Below are 17,402 nucleotides of genomic sequence, written 5' to 3'. Positions count from 1 at the left end.
ATTAAAATGTTTTTTTAGGCTCAGAGTGTTGTCTATCATAAATCCGAGGTATTTGAATTCCTCAACCAATTCCATTGTTTCACTATATATTTTTATGTTTATGGATTTTTTGTCGATTAGATTATATTTATATTGAGTGGTTATGATCATTGATTTGGTTTTGTTTATATTGAGTATTTTATTGATAGTGAGTTAGTTCAGCAAGTTAATCAAGGATTTGGTGAGCTATACTAATTTCTGATTACATTACTGAGTTTGGCACCTAAGTGATTGAACACTTGTATTGTGCAACTCTATTAGGATTCGGATATTCTAATAAGCATATTATTAATTTTTTTGACAGCATTCGTTAAGCTGATATCACTTGCTGTCAGCAAAGTGTCATCTGCAAAGAGGTTTATAAATTCACAGTCCTGAATAAGATTGATGTCATTTAGATATAAAATAAACAGTAACGGACCTAATACACTACCTTGTGGAACACCGGTATTGATGGCTTTTATTGTTGAAATGTAGTTGTTTACTTTAGTACAATGTGACCTCTATTATAAATAACTAGAGAATCAATTGAAAACATTGCCAGTCAAACCATAGTTCTGTAGTTTCATAAGTAGAATTGAAATATCTATAGTCTCGAAAGCTCGTTTAAAATCGAGGAACACTGCTACAATGTACCTATTTGCATCCATATCAATTTTCCATATTTTGAATATTTTAGGAAATGAACCATGCTGATGTACAATTAAGATTTCAATCTACAATTAAATGTATATTGAAATTCAAATTAAATCTAGATGTATACTGTTTGTTCTGCATAAGATGACAGATAAGTTTTGATTATTATGAATGAACTAGCTTCTCTCAAACTCACGACAGTAAGTAGTCTCATCCAGTCTATGAAATTGTAACTATGTTTTTAATTTGTTAACAATTTTTTTGTTCTGAAGAAGGAAATAAACATTTCCAAAAGCTTGACGTAATACCAAAGAGTTTTTATTACTCCCTGGCATCCTCAAAATTGACTGCAAACTCACAAACAGAAATCACATAGTGATTTCGAAGTTTTTTCTACAAATACAAATAAAGCAAAAGTTTTGACAAGCACACCAGTTATGTATGAGTTAGAACAAATCATGCAAGTTTGAACCAAAAAAGAAATATAAAAAAGGAGTGACCCACAACAAAAAATAGTAATTATGTAAATTATAGAATCTACAAGTGTAAGTTGAAATGAGATTTCGGACTTATTAAATGCTTCAAGTGAGAAAATTCTGAGAATTTGAGAGAACTCTGAAAATTTTGACGGAGCGAATATTATTTAAATCATTTTTGTACGTTTTCAACAAAAAAAAAACATGAAATAATTTGATGGTCAAGTCGACGATGTAAACATACAAACAAAAGATGTGGCCACTGTGACCAGCTACTTCAAATTCAAAGGAATATATTTTAGAGGCTTTCATGAAAACTATTAAAAAATAGAATAATGAACGATTTTTTTGTTATATGATTATTAATTATACAATTGAGAAGTTTGAGGATTTTTGACTACATAAGATGTCTTACCATTGTATTTTCTCTAATGTTCAAGTACAAATTGGCTACTTCATAATATTTGACTAGTGGCTGTAAGTAACTACTTATTTGTTGTCTACACAATTCAGTCGTGAGTTTCTCTACTCGTTCCAGTTCTTTTTTTATGTCCACCATATTCTTCTGATGGTCAGCTTCTCTGAAACTCCTTGACATCATTCCTTCCACACTAAGACTTTCCACTCGCAATAAACTCAAAACCTAAAATTGAACCTTACATATATTTCTCACCACCTCTGTTGAGTATTTTCAGTAAATATGAAGTGAAAGAGCTCAAACGAGCAAGGCCAAGAAAATTAAATGAATTCGACAATAATGGGTATTTCTAACGGTGAATGGAAATTATAATAATATCGCCTTCATTATTTCATAACCAAAACAAAAAATACAACATAACTTATACATTCAACTTACAATTGAAATAAAGGGCGAAGTTCATTGTCCTTAATGAAATACATCACGGAAAATGTTCTTTCTAGAGTTTATTTGCTCCTTTTTAGGAATTCTTATGCAAAAGAAAACATCATATTGAAATTGCAAAAAAGTTGTGAAAATTGAGATTCACAGATTATTATTATTGCGTTTAAATATGAAATTGCAAACCTTTTGGCGATAAATCCTACTACGTCAGTAGATGCAGTGGATGTGTACAACCCAAATATACAAAATACTGCAATTTCGTTTTTTTGAAAGAAAAATAGAACTGTTTTAATGATAATGAAATTTATTAGGCGATAATTTTTAAAAATATTACGTTCATTTTTACTTATATTGTAGAAGGATTTTTGAAGAAGAGCAAATTTCTATATCTCTGACTAATAAAACCATTGTAATTGAATTTCTAGCTAAAATGAGTATATTATTACCATTCCATAAGTGAGTCGAAACTGACTCACTAAAGAACTAGGTTTTCCAAGCATCATTTTCTTCAAACTATCTTCAGTCGGAAAACCAAATTTGCATAAAATGATAACAGTGCCTTCAGCGTCAAGACCTCTTCTCCCTGCACGTCCTGCCATCTGAATATATTCGGCTGGTTCTAGTTCTCTCAGCTCCTTACCATCATGCTTTTTGATAGAATCAAATACTACTGTTCTTGCAGGCATGTTAACACCCATGGCAAACGTTTCTGTAGCAAAGAGCAACTGAAAATGAAGAACTAAACTGAATTTATTCATGGAAATTAAATATTTGAGTTACTTTTTAAGTTTTCTTTCCGGTAATAATTAAAGATTTAGTGTATTAATTCAATCTCTTTCCAATTACCTTAATAAGTCCTCGTTGAAACAACATTTCTTCAATTTCCTTGATAATGGGTAGAATTCCACTGTGATGAACTCCAATACCCCGAGTAAGAATATCTTTCATCTTTATAATCTGCGGGATGTTTTGATCTGGCTCCTTTAGGCATCTGATGCACTTATTGAAAAACATTGCTATATGGGTTTTTTCCTTCTGAGTGGTCAAATCTAAATTTGTTAGATTGGTGGCGTTGTTGTCACATTTTTGTCTCGAAAAAGTGAATGCCACCACAGGTAGCAAGTCGTTTTTCTTCAAATGAGAAATCAAACCTGACCAAAGGGTTTTATCCTGAGCTGGAGTCATTTTCTGGTAATAATTTTTTTGGGAATCAGGTACTGAGGCCTTTGCTTCTGAATACCTTGAAACACACATAGTCCTTACAAAAGTGAATATATAAACATAGAACAAACAATTTACGGTACTAAATTCTTATTGTGGTGAGGACAAAGGTATTGTTGATATTTTGACCTCTTTCATATATTTTCCCCTCCACAATACAAACTGTAATGGAGTACTTTTAACAGTGTATACAAAGGGTAAGCTTCTAGTTCAACTCTATAAGTTACTGATATACTATTAGTATCAGTTTGACCCATTAATAAAAGGAGATACTCTTTTTATCAACATCTATCTCTGTGAAATTTTATGTTTTTTTTGACATCTGACTTGTATATTTCCTGTAAGTTTCAAGAAAATGCTACAGACCCATGTGCTTTTTTTAGTTTTTCCTTTCGTCTCTTTTCTGTACTAGTTTGAAGAGGTATAGCGCCTCACATTCTCTTAAAACATTATAACAAGCTTTCCTGTTAGTTTGAACAGTTCTAGTGCCCCACATTCTCTTTAAACATTATAACAAGCTTATCTATTAGATTATTGCATCATCTGCGTTTGGGAGTCTTCTGAATGAATAGTGTTTAGTGAGAAGCCTTGTCAATTATTCTGAGACAATCCCTGCTTTGTTTAAGCAGTTGTTTACCTCTTTTCTTAGGTTTTTCTGTTTGTGTTACCAGATATATTTTCCTATTATTATTTATAATACTTACTGACCCTGATCATAAGTCCCTCTATCTTCAACCTCTTGGTTGATTCGGGCGTTCTTATGTTTAGCTCTTCTTTCTTGGTCCATCCTAATGATCAGAGCCTGCTGCATAATATATCCTCTTATTTTATTATTACATTTGACCTGAACTATAGTCATTTTCATTTGACATTTCCGAGTACTGTTGATAGCTTAATAATAATTTCATAAACAACGATTTGGTCTTCTTTATCAAAAAATATATATCACATGTTTAGCTAACACTGTAGCTTTTTCATAGTTCATTTCTACCCTAATATTTATCACAATTGAGACTACTTAGTTAGGTACTCACTCGTTCAAATTACCTAAACATCTACAACTTTTATATACCTAAGGTACATCTTCAATTATGATTACATAAAACATATTACGTCAATTCTACATCAATAATAATATTTCATGGGTTTTTTAAGAAAACAAGTCTAATAATGGTGATCTGTTTAAATCCAGTTGGTCATTCATTAGAATGTTTGAATTTTTTAGTTTATTAATTTCCATTGCTTCCAAATGAAGTCTTCGTTAAAGATATGATTTTCTTCTAAAAGACGATTTGAATATGTTGAACTTGTTTTCTTATTTACATAGGTCATATGATGATCCTGGATACGATTCCTAAATTTTCTGCCAATTTGACCAATGTATACCTTAGGACACTTTATTCACTATAATTTATATACTCCTGATTTCTTGAATTTGGATGCTTTGTCTTTATTATTTTTAACTAACTTTCTCCATGTATTATCTGTTCTATATGATGCCATTTTATTATCTCGTTTATTCAAAAATGAAACCACTTTTTCTGTTGTTTGTCCAAAAAATATATAATTTTGATTATCTAACTCAGGAGTCTTCAAACTTTGAAGCCTTCGGGCCATAATGATTTTTTCAGTTTGTTCCAAGGGCCAATTTCTGCCCTTAACTATATTTCTAGCCTAGGAAAGCAAAGTGCGTGACCTAAGCAAACTTACGCTTTTTTGCATTTCAATTATTATTGTGTATTGTGACACTTAACGACATCTAGTGGCGAGTAGTGGTACTATGTACTATCTTTTCCAGCTACCTGCTAGGTGGCATTAGGCGTAATCAAATATTTGAAATTACCGCGTTGGTTCGAGAAAGTTCTGGTTCTAGTTAGTGTATTCCGATCACCTCGAGATGACAGTAATAATTGCATATAAAAAGCCTAGCGGCGCAACTGCGAGTTAGTCTGCGTAGGAAAGGCGAAGGAAGCGAAACTGTCTATTGTGAAATAAAGTAACACCCGTCAGTAAAAGTATTTTGATTTGACTTACTGTTTTTATGTGTGATTTGTTAGTATGGAAAATAAGCGAAAAATCGACAGTGAATGCAGAACGTTCCAAGAAAAATGGAACTTTTCGTATTTTGTGATTGAGTCCAATAATAAGGCGCTATGTTTAATTTGTAATGAAACCATATCTGTTCTCAAAGACTATAACATTAAACGACACTATGAATCGAAACATCTTCAAAGTTACTCCAAGTATACAGGAAGTTTGCGGAAGGAAAAATTTGAAGCTTTGAAACGCGGACTCAAATCGCAGCAATCTTTGTTTACCAAAGCGAATACTGAACAAGAGCAACTCGCGCCAGCTTTCGTGTGGCTCTTGAAATCGGAAAACGTGGCAAACCATTCACCGATGGAGAAATGATAAAAGAATGCTTGATTGCAATAGCCGAAAAAATATTCCCCGAAAAGGTAAATTTATTTAAAAGTGTCAGTTTGTCAGCAAACACCGTGGCTCGGAGGGTGCAAGACATCGCAGAAAATATATCATCTCAACTGTCTGACAAAAATTAACATCATGAGTGGTTTTCTCTAGCATTGGATGAGTCAACGGATGTGTCAGATACTGCTCAGGTGTTGATTTTTATTCGCGGAGTAGATAAAAGCTATGAAGTGTATGAAGAACTTCTTGATGTTGATAGTATTCACGGCACGACAACTGGGGCAGATATTTTTAAGGGAGTTGAAAATGCCATTAATAAAAAGAACCTTCGATGGAGAAATTTGAAATCTATAACAACTGATGGAGGCAAAAATATGTATGGTAAAAATAAAGGAGTGGTTGCACTTGTGTCAAAGGCTGTAGAAAATGATGGTGGTTCAAAACCATTAGTCTTACATTATATCATTCATCAACAGTCCTTGTGCGGAAGCTGTTTGGATATGTCTGAAGTTCTAAAACCAGTCATATCAGTTGTTAACTTCATCAGATCCACTGGGCTGAATCACCGACAATTCCGCGAGTTTATTCAACAGATTGGAGAAAATGATTTACCATATCATACTGCCGTACGCTGGCTTAGTTGCGGAAAAGTCCTTAAGCGCTTTTTTGAACTTCGAGCAGAGATCGAAATTTTTTTAAATGAGAAGCAGCGTTCTTTTGCCGATTTAAAAAATAGTGAGTGGATGTGAAAGTTAGCCTTCTATGTCGATTTGACAAATCATATGAACGAACTGAATTTGAGATTGCAAGGAGAAAATCAGCTTCTCCCTGATTTATACACCAATATCAAATCCTTTAGGCAGAAAATAATACTATTTCAATCGCAATTACGTAAAAAATGTTTCACACATTTTATTCGAAACATGTGAAATATTCAGCCACACTACAGAGACTGAGATTCCCGTCAATTTTGCAATCGAAACTTTGAGTGCTTTGAAGATAAATTTTGATACTCATTTTTCAGATATTGATGTCATTGTAATTTGGGTTATTTTTATTTCATCAGATGTTTTATTAACTGTGGTTTTGATATTTTCCTGAGTTATTAATAAAGATGTGTCATCAGCATACATAACGAACTAATCACTATAAAAATCATTTACATATATTGTATATATATATATATATATATATATATATATATATATATATATATATATATATATATATATATATATATATATATATATATATATATATGTAACTGAGAGAGTTACACCTCTCGAAGCGAAGCAGTAACTCGTCTTGATAATGCCATCTGAGATGATGGCGAAACGTCGACTATCGAATAGTACACAACGGATGAACAGCCGGAAAAACAACACATCATATTCTACCATCCGTGAAAACCTACATTGTAATATATATATATATATATATATATATATATATATATATATATATATATATATACCTACATATATACCTATATATATATATATATATATGAAATCTGAAGTTTTCACGGATAGGAATATGCTGAACTGGTTTTCCGGGTATTTGATCCGTGTATGTGATATTATCTCTAATTAGAGATAATATCATATATATATATATATATATATATATATATATATATATATATATATATATATATATACCCGGAGACCAACCAAATCATTGACGCCAGCCGTGAATGCCTACATTCCTATTTTTCAGAAAATATTTCGCATCTTTTATCTGATTAAAATATTCTCAAATTCCTATTCTTGCTGTCTGTCGTAATAATGTCCAGTTCAGGAGATACGCAAATCCCAGAAATCCAGCCGAACCCTTCGTTGCTTCCGAATATCTTTACCAAGTCACCGTTACGCTGAAAAACTTGTATTCTTGCATTTCCAGCATCCCCAACCAAAATGAATCCCATACAATCAACAGTCACAACTTCCGCAGATCGAAACTGGCCATTGCCTCTTCCCAAACCACCGATTGCCTGTAAGAGTTGGCCGTCCATATTGAAAAATTTGATTTTGTGGTTGCCAGTATCTGATACGATAATATTCCGTTTGTATACCGCAACACAGGTTGGCATTTGTAAATTACCTTTGCCAATTATTTTCAAAAAGTGCCCTGTCTTCGAATCTACAACCACCAAATGGTTGTTTCCTGTATCGCAGATGATGAGCTCCCCGCTCGGTAATGTGGCTACACCATCCGGACTTCTTAATTTGAGCTGATCGAAGGTTCTCAAATACTCCCCATTAGAGGAAAATACGTGAATACAATTCTTCCACTTATCGCTCACGAAAATTTCTCTAGGCTCCAAGGAGAAGGCTATATTAGTTGGACAAATCATTTCAGGGTTGTTTATCCTACCAACGAGTTTGAACTTCGACCTATCAAGAATGAGGATATTTTTGCTATCTGTGGCAGCCACGTATATCTTCGTGCTGTCCCACGGAGCGATATCGACTGCACCTGGCCGTGGGCATTTAGTCCATAACAACTTTGGCTGGAAAGATCGGGTTTTATAATGTTTGATCATAGAGTTTACGCTTTCATCTCCCCTTGTTGTTGAATTGATCCATTAATAAACGTTACTAGTAAACTGTGATCTGAAGTGGTTCCTGAATGATTGAAACGTAAAAGCACAAATTTTCTTTCATTTAACAAGAGACCATTGTTTTATTAACTGTGGTTTTGATATTTTCCTGAGTTATTAATAAAGATGTGTCATCAGCATACATAACGAACTAATCACTATAAAAATCATTTACATATATTGTATATATATATATATATATATATATATATATATATATATATATATATATATATATATATATATATATATATATATATATATATATATATATATATATATATATATATATATATATATATATATAGAACCGTGAGGAACCTCGAGGGAACAATTTTTAGATTCTGATTTATTTCTGCTAACCTCTACATAGTAGTATCTACCCTCTAAGTAACTTACAAACCATTTGCAGGTTATTCCCCTGATTCCATACATTTCAAGCTTTGTTAGGAGAATTTTGTGATCTACCAGATCAAATGCCTTACTTAAGTCTACGAAAATCCCTAGCGTCTTTTTACCTTCATCCAAGTCCCTGTATTCGTTGTTGAGGAACTGTGTAATATCTTGAATTGTGGACAATCCCTTGCGAAAACCGAATTGGTTCACATTAAATAGACCCCATTTATTGAAAAAAGTTATCATTAGGCTTGAAACATATTTTTCATATACTTTTGATAATGAGCTAATAAGGGAAATTGGTCTGAAATTTTGTATGTCAGTGTCATTTCCCTTCTTAGGAATTGGCACAATTTTTGAAATCTTCAGGCACTCAGGAAAAATCCCCTCTTCTAAAGAGCAATTGATCAATTAGGTAAGAGGTGTATTTTTTCAGTATATTCTGTCAACACTGGTGGATTTTGAGTGGTTAATGGTTAGGTTAATGACAACTATTATATCATACTCTATGGCAGGTATGAAGTAGAGGGAATGAGCATTGATGTATTTAAGAGATGCTTTGCTTTTGGTTACAAATAAAAGTGGTAAAAAACATAAAAAGTTTCAATTCTCTTTTTTTCTTCGTTTATATAACACAGTAATTTTTCAGTGTAAACTTTTCAGTTTACCCTTTATTATACTTCAGCAGATTCTTTACTGATCTATATTCATTCATTCAATTGTGCATGGCTAGAAACTTAAAAAGTATTAAGGAACATTTTGACTCCTCCACAAAAATAATGTCTTTCAAATAATAGTGAAATAATGAAATTCCATATTAAATTGATAATCTAACGAGATTTTCACAAGATAGTAAACATTACATTGATAATTCATAGTCATCTGATGTTTTCAGGTGAAGGAAGAATGGGGAACAGTGAATTTTAAGATTTCATAATAGAAAGTTTCGAGTCTAGTCACAATTGATTATTTTATTGTTCCTCTTCGCTGAATATGCCACTGAATTTTCCATTTACAATTTTTACTTCATACTTTTGGAAGGGGAAAATATCCAAATGAAATATAATTCATTATTAGTAACCTATAAAACGTTTAAAACATATGAAAAATATTCACTAATTATTAGTATTGCATGCTACATATATACTTGGTATTTCAATAAAGTACAAATATTTTCTACTGAGAAAAGAATACATTTAATAATAAATGCAACAGTTATAGCTCAATTGAGGTAACTTTTGTGAAACTCATTACATTATACAGTGCATTTCTTAATGTCCCCCCCTTTTATTTTTTGAAGGGGTCAACTCAAAAAATTGAAATTTGGTATAATGTAATTAATGCATGAATACTTTATTTTGAAGTGAAATTGACAGGTGAAACTTTCAAGATGGCGACTGGGCGCCATCTGGGAAAAAAATTAAATAGAAAGGGGGCGCCCAGTCGCCATCTTGAAAGTTTCATCTGTCAATTTCACTTCAAAATAAAGTATTCATGCATTAATTTCATTATCTCAAATTTCAATTTTTTGATTGAGCCGTTCAAAAAATAAAAAGAGGGGGGGGGGACATTAAAGAAATGCACTGTATTAGTATTTCTAATAATTATCACACAAAAATAAATGTATTATTTTGTGAAAGTGAACAATGAAATAGTTTCATCCTCACCCATTTGGTATCCACCTGTCCGCATTCAATATTTTGAATCTGTTATCACGTGATCCGCCTCCTTTTCCAGTATACAAGTAATGTTGAAGCGGTACAGGTCTCTTAGTTGTGGTCACCACATAAACCTTGCGCTGATGAGTTCTACCGAGCCAGTCTGCAAACTCAATTGTATTTGGAACAGTAGCGCTGAGAAGGACAACACAGACGTGAGCAGGTAACATTATCAATACTTGTTCCCATACATGTCCCCTTTCTCTGTCATTTATATAGTGAACCTCAAAACATATATTTTACTACATAAAGATTCTGAAAAATATTGCTTTGCAGAATTAAAAATTACCTCATCAAAAATAACATACTCCAAATCCCTGGTGATATCACTACCGCAATAAAGCATGGACCTCAAAATTTCTGTTGTCATAATCAAACAGGATGCTGTTTGATTAATCTGAAAATCGCCGGTTATCAAACCAACATCTTTGAACCTAGCTTGGAAATCTCTATATTTCTGATTGGATAAGGCCTTTATAGGTGATGTGTAAATTGTTCTAGTCATGTGTTTCTGTGATAAAGCTATGGCATATTCGGCCACAACAGTTTTACCTACATAGCAAAAATATATTATAAACATTTAACAGAACAAATACATGGTATTGTCGTTACCAGCAGATGTATGTGCAGCAACGAATACATGATTGTGTTGCTCAAGCTGTAGGATTGCCAGTTTTTGAAAAATGTCTAATTCGAACGGGAATTCTATCGCCATTACTGGAAGCCTTTCTCGAAAATTGGTTATGGGTTTAGAAGCATCTAGTAAAACAGCCCAATCACTTCCTTTCATCGAGTTTAACGGAGGAGCAGTACTGATATTTATGACCGGCGCCTCTTTGGGTATAATTTCATCTTCTTCTGGATGTGATTCTGATGCCTTGACAGTAGAGTTATCCTTGTTTTGCTGCTTTTTCTGAGGTACTTCCTTATTTCCTATAATAATGATAATGAGCTCATTATTGTAAAGTCAAATATTAGTATTACCCACCGACATATGTCGATGGTATTACCTAATGAATTGTGTTCTTGTTGAATAATATCAAGCAAGTTGATCACATTGGTGGTTGGGTCAACTTTAACTTCAATTTCACTGCCGTATTCAGAAGACCACACAGTACTACCATCTTCCAGAAACACTAAACCTCTGTCAAAACCAGGAGGCACAGTCAATAGGGAAGAATCTATGGAAATAAAAAAGGTATGCCTCACACTCATGAGTATTCGAAAAATATATACCATCATCCTCCTGAATTTCTTTTAATGTACTTTTGGGTAACGGAAAACTTCCAGGCCAGAATGGTATATAAGAAGCATTGCCTTTGGTTGCTTCTGAAGGAGGAGCAGGAATTCTTGTCATAGACATTGAATTTTTTGCTGTAGCACCAATAGCTTGGATTGGCACTTCACAGAAATCCATTATTTCACCTGTACTAGGATCCCTTTGAACCTACAAGATATCATTATTTGCTCAATTTGCTTTTGGAGATATTTTTCAACAGATACATAGAATGTTCATTATTGAAAACAATTACTTGTGGTTTAATTATCAATTACCCTACAGAAGAAAATACACGCACACATTTAATTATCCATTACCCTAAAGGAGGAAGCACACACACACTCTCTCACTCACAACATAGCCATTTTCTTCATTTGTCACATTCTGGTTAAATATTGGATCTTTCCATTCCCTCCTTATATCAAAAGATTGATTAAGAAGATATGACAAATTCGATGTAAGTATAACATCAGAAAATTGAAGATACCATCCTATTTGATAAAAGATTGCATTGGTGTCTTAGTCTATCCCTTTATGACACTTTTCAGTGTTACAGTTAAAATAATACTTTTCCTGAATTATGGAAGTTTGTCCCATTTTTGAGTCTAGAAATCCATTTGGTATTTAGAATTATCGTCCTATTTCAATCTTATCAAACTTTGCTAAACTTATCGAAATTGTCATCTATGATAACGTACATTCCTCAGTTTCTAATATCATATATCTGCAACAACATGGATTTATATCTAATAGATCCACCATAACAAACTTAAATATATTGACTCAAAATGTTGGTGATCTTTTAGATAATCGTAGTCAAGTTGATGTGATTTACACTGATTTTGCTAAAGCATTTGATCGACTTGATCACATGATCCTTCTACATAAACTCCAACAATTTGTTTTCCATGATTCAGCAGAACTTTTCATTAAATCCTTCTTACTTCAATGTGAACAGTTTGTATCATATATCGGCTATGATTCTTTTTATTATAATCCTTCATCTGGAGTGTCTCAAAGATCGAATTTCGGACCACTTCTATTTTTATTTATGAATGACCTCAGTAATTATATCGTCTGTAATAAGTTATTTTTTGCAGATGACTTAAAAATCTATTTACCAGTTGAAATCATCAAAGACCGTAATATACTGCAACAACAGAAAATATACAGACTTGAAGTGAAGTTAACAAACTATATCTTAATGCATCCAAATGTAAAGTAGTCTCTCATAGAAGGAAAATGTCAGTCATCGAGTACAATTAATGACTAGATACCATTTGACTGTCATGTTGTAACTCAATTAAAAATCTTGGTGTGTTTTTTGATCAAAGTTTGTCTTTTACCAACCACATTAGATAGAAAGTAAGTGAAGCATTGAGAGTTTATGGCTTTATATTTCACAATTGTAGATCTTATTCAAACATATCTGCTGTTATTGCTCTTTATGTAGCTTACGTAAGGTCAAAGTTAGAATATAGCTTTGTTTTATGGTCTCCATACTAGAATTGCTATAATACATTGACTGATGAAGTTCAACGTCGTTTCCTAAAGTTTATTTACTTCCTATCTTATGGTATCTATCCTGATAAAGGTATTCTATATGAATCTCTTACCATGACATTCAATATTGAAAGTCTTAAGTTACGCAGAAAACTTGCTGGAATAGTTTCTCTATATAAATCTCTGCACAGTAATGTGGATGCTTTGGAGGTGTTATCTCATAAATTTCTGTGTGCCTCGTTTTAGAACTGAAAGTACCTACAAAAACTTTTTACAGCCGACCGACCAGATCCAATTTATACCTCAAGTAACCTATCTTTAGCATTTGCAATAATTTTAATTTAATTTCAAATTTCTGAGACATCAATTTTGATTTTCTAGTATATATTTGTTGAAACTACATCTCAGTTTTTCATGGAGAATTTTTTATTTTCTGGTAATTTTTTTTATTTCATTTTATTATATTTCTTTCTTCATTTTCTGAAATTGTAATTTTGTAGTTATAAGTACCTATATTACTTTTTTAACATACTTAGTTAAATCTGTAAATGGTTTTAAAATTTTAGGTAATAAAGGCTATTATTATTATTATTAATATAATTATTATTGAATATAATTTACTGTAATATTCTCACTTTGAACAGTTTACAAAACCAAGATATGTGTTTCGCTATACAATAGTTTTCTTAAGCAGGCATGATTATTCCTGATCATTTTTGCTGTCCTCCGACATTTTTCCAAGTCTCTGGCAACTACCAAAGCTGAATAGGCTTATTGCATTTTACATAATTGTAGTAATTATGAAATTAAACTGGTGAAAAATATCCAGAAAAAAAAATGTTTTTTTTTTAATACAATCACTTTTAATATCAGTCATTTTCCAGAAATTCACTCAGAGAATAAAAAGCCTTTGAAATCAAATAGTCAAATAATCGTTGTTTTGAACAGTTGAGACTTTCGCCCAATGAGCTAGTACAGTTTTCGCATTTGAATACCAAGTTGCTTTCTCTTGGTGAAAATATGTTTTTGCCAGGTAAGTCTTGTCCAACTGTATTTCAAGGTATCTCACATGATCTGCCTGTGGGATTGAAATATTCTGAATGTTTCCATTTGCAGACGACTTGCAAAATTATTTTCAAGCAGTAAATTTTTATTTTATAATCATTAATAGGTGAACAGTTTTTTAGGTATTTGTTATCCATTGTTATCGATTGTTAGGACACCAATTTTTTCATTATAAAATTTATTAGTGGATACATTATTAGGTTTTTTCCTGTTTGTATCTCAAATTGTAAGTAAATGAATAAATGCCTACTATTTATAGTGAGAAAATTAGTAGGTGGACAAATAATTAGGTATTTGTTATCTATTGTTACTGATTATTAGGAAACCAATTTTTTTATTGTAAAATTTATTAGTGGATACTTTATTGGGTTTTTACCTGTTTGTACCTCAAATTGTAAATAAATGAAAAAATGCACACTATTTGTAATGAGAAAATTGGCAAAATTAAATTGGGATAGTGGAAAGTTGGCCAACTTCTCTTAATTGTTAATTTTTTTGTATAAACATATCTATTGGAAAAGGTGGAATCAAAGATAGTTTATGGAAACTATGCCTAGACAGTTGAGCAACATTTCATTAAAAACTTATATCAAAAAGAAAATGAGCAACAAATTAAAATATTTACATCTTTCATTGACTCCAGAAATTTCAAAAAGATGATTAAAAGAATGTTGAACATATTTTGGTTACACGATTTTTTTTCAGTAGTTTAGTGAAATATCAAATGAAGAATAATTGTGGTTATGATAACAGGTGCATAAACTGGACACTTTTCTTGGGTATAGCCTTAGTTACTGGGTTTAGTTCTTAGGTATCACTGCATATACCCACTATAAATACTATCCAGTGATACTTTTAGACTCAGCTTTTTTCTAAAGCAAGTTCTGGGACACACTGTATACGAACAAAGTAAACTTGGAGTATTATCTCACTTTCAAAGTGGTAGATAAAGCAGATCCTTCATAATATAAAAGCTCTTTTGGAGTTGGTTCTCTGGGCCAAAATTTTTGATTTTTTTCATACTGATGGATGGGAAGATTTTCAGGACAGAGTAGATACTTTTTCAATACATCTTCCGTAGGTGGTAAAATTGGTGGAAGTTCCATGTTCTAAAAAGAAACGACTGCCTTCGTCAAAGATTAAAGTACTGGTTTACCGGTTCGATATCCAAACATCAAGAATTCATAACAACTACATAGGGATTTTACCTTTAGCCCTCTAACCACCGATAAGATTTATAGATGCAAGGTTGCCCGATCGTTCAGCTCGGTTTCCGTTTTACTATTCTGTGCTGAGACACCACAGAATAGTAAACAATTAAAATGGAGACGGTTTTTCTACTGTGTGGAGACCTTCAAATAAAAGAGAGGAAATTATTGATTATTACATTCTTGTATCACGTAAACCAATATGAATTTCTAGATGAAAGATGAATACATTGATAAATTGATGCATGTGGCCGTTCCTACGTGGTAGGAGATCATAATGAAAAGAGAAATGAAAATTTCTATGTTTTTTACCACTTTTATTTGTAACTAACGTTACTGCAGTTTCGTCCTATATGGACATTCTCAAACTTATACAATAAACTCAGAGTTAATTGTAAAAGTTTGAGAATGTCCATATAAACTCAGAGTTAATTGTAAAAGTTTGAGAATGTCCAAATAGGGCGAAACTGATTTATACTCAGAGTTTATAGTATAAGTTTGAGAATGTCCATGTAGTACAAATAAAAGTGGTAAAAAACATAGAAATTTTCATTTCTCTTTTCATTATGAATAAACTGAATATTAAAAATATAATTTGAGTTAGTCTATCTGTATTCAAATACAGATAGACAAACTCTTGTCTTGTTGATTTTTTGAAAAAATTCCTATGATGGAATTTTGTAAATCGAGAATATGTTCAAAAGACTGTAAAAATCCTACATGTTGATGTAACAATAATTACAAAATATATCAGTTTGGATCATAATCACAGATGTAACATCAAACACTTTTACACTGAAGATCCAGATCAATTTTAGTTGAATAAATTACAGGGCATTATATTTAAATGTTATAAAATGAAATTCCAGTAATTTCGTTCTGATTTTGCCAAAGTTTGGGAAATGTGCTGTGACTCAAAACTAAAAAACAAATTTATATTCCTTCTCTCAATTAGCTGACAGTAATATTCAATATGAACATCGACTATAGGCAATCAGTATAGCTGTAAAAATAAAGTAAAAGGGTCTAACTACCAATTTCAAACCAGGATTATTATTGCTGCTTCAAAAGTTTTTACTTTGAAGTTGAAATCGCAATTTGGTTTGTTCAAGTAGAGTTATGAATAAAAGGTAAAACTGGAACTTCTGGCGTAGAACGAATCCAAAACAAACACTTTAACCAATCACCAGAAATGCATTACTTTTCTTAACACGCGTTTCATCAACCAAGTTATCGTTTTCAGTTTTCATCATTTCCTGAAAACACCAACTTTGTTCAGTTTCATTCATCTTCTGAATAAACCAACATGGTTGGTGAAACGCGCGTCGAGAAGAGTATTGCATTTCTGATGATTGGGAAAAGTACTTGTTTTGTATTAAGAGTTATGAAGCATATAATACAGATATATTTAAAATTCATCAATTGAGATTGATTAATTGTGGGCATGGGTTTTTTATTCTAGTTCAAGTCCTGATTCAGGTCTCTATTATATTATGGTTTTGGATGGTTTTAATTGATTCATATTCAATGATGACTTGGTTATTACGTATATTTCTGCCTTATATGACTTGTATTATATTTGGTCTATGAAGACTTTCTTGTTAAGGAAGAAATTAATTTACTTCCAGAGTTTTTTCTGCATCTGGAAAGTGGATGCATCGTCTGTTGGAAGACGTTTTTCTCTTTTAATGTTATTTTTAGAATTTTTATGTTGGGTTCAACTATTATAAAAAAATTCAATAAACTTGTCACTTAATTTAAGGTTAATTTGAGGTCATCACCCGAAGACGATTGTGGATACTAACAGTCGAAACGTCGTGAAGTAAGTTGGTTTGAAATCTTTCAATTTTTAATTTTCATTTATTTTTAATATACCTACTTTTTTTAATTTTCATCTTGTGTTAATATTTCAATTTTTTGGTTGTTGGTTGTATTTTATCTCATTGTAATTTCAGTTTTTTTCCTTG

At 31.9% G+C, this 17,402-nt stretch overlaps 2 protein-coding genes across 3 annotated transcripts in view; both read right to left on the bottom strand.

Annotated features, from left to right (window-relative positions):
* The window catches only part of tst (superkiller complex helicase subunit twister), a 39,036-nt gene extending 23,504 nt beyond the window's left edge, over window positions 1-15,532 (bottom strand). The window contains exons 1-10 of one of the 2 annotated variants that reach the window (XM_074183425.1): window positions 15,436-15,532; window positions 15,160-15,336; window positions 11,617-11,827; window positions 11,391-11,561; window positions 10,993-11,313; window positions 10,670-10,932; window positions 10,330-10,604; window positions 2,860-3,253; window positions 2,460-2,738; window positions 1,567-1,794 (exon numbers count right to left, since the gene is read on the bottom strand). In XM_074183425.1, coding sequence (XP_074039526.1) covers window positions 1,567-1,794; window positions 2,460-2,738; window positions 2,860-3,253; window positions 10,330-10,604; window positions 10,670-10,932; window positions 10,993-11,313; window positions 11,391-11,561; window positions 11,617-11,827; window positions 15,160-15,333 — 2,316 coding nt within the window. In that variant the 5' untranslated portion in view covers window positions 15,334-15,336; window positions 15,436-15,532. The other variant, XM_074183424.1, reaches the window with a different exon arrangement.
* LOC141485865 (uncharacterized) lies at window positions 7,328-8,234 on the bottom strand. The gene has a single exon (XM_074183426.1). The coding sequence runs from the start codon at window positions 8,207-8,209 to the stop codon at window positions 7,409-7,411; it is 801 nt and encodes a 266-aa protein (XP_074039527.1). The 5' UTR covers window positions 8,210-8,234; the 3' UTR covers window positions 7,328-7,408.
* Window positions 15,533-17,402: the final 1,870 nt, after the last annotated feature.

This window comes from Leptinotarsa decemlineata, unplaced genomic scaffold (assembly GCF_025532065.1).
Source record: "Leptinotarsa decemlineata unplaced genomic scaffold, Ldec_3_MD MMD2_tig00026340_RagTag_RagTag, whole genome shotgun sequence".
Classification (NCBI taxonomy): Eukaryota; Metazoa; Arthropoda; class Insecta; order Coleoptera; family Chrysomelidae; genus Leptinotarsa; species Leptinotarsa decemlineata.
The sequence above is the reverse complement of the archived record's forward strand: the minus strand, read 5'-3'. Positions and strand labels throughout refer to the sequence as shown.

Excerpts from the sequence above, each read along its gene's own strand:
- LOC141485865 (XM_074183426.1), bottom strand. The coding sequence starts at position 8,209 with ATGATCAAACATTATAAAACCCGATCTTTCCAGCCAAAGTTGTTATGG.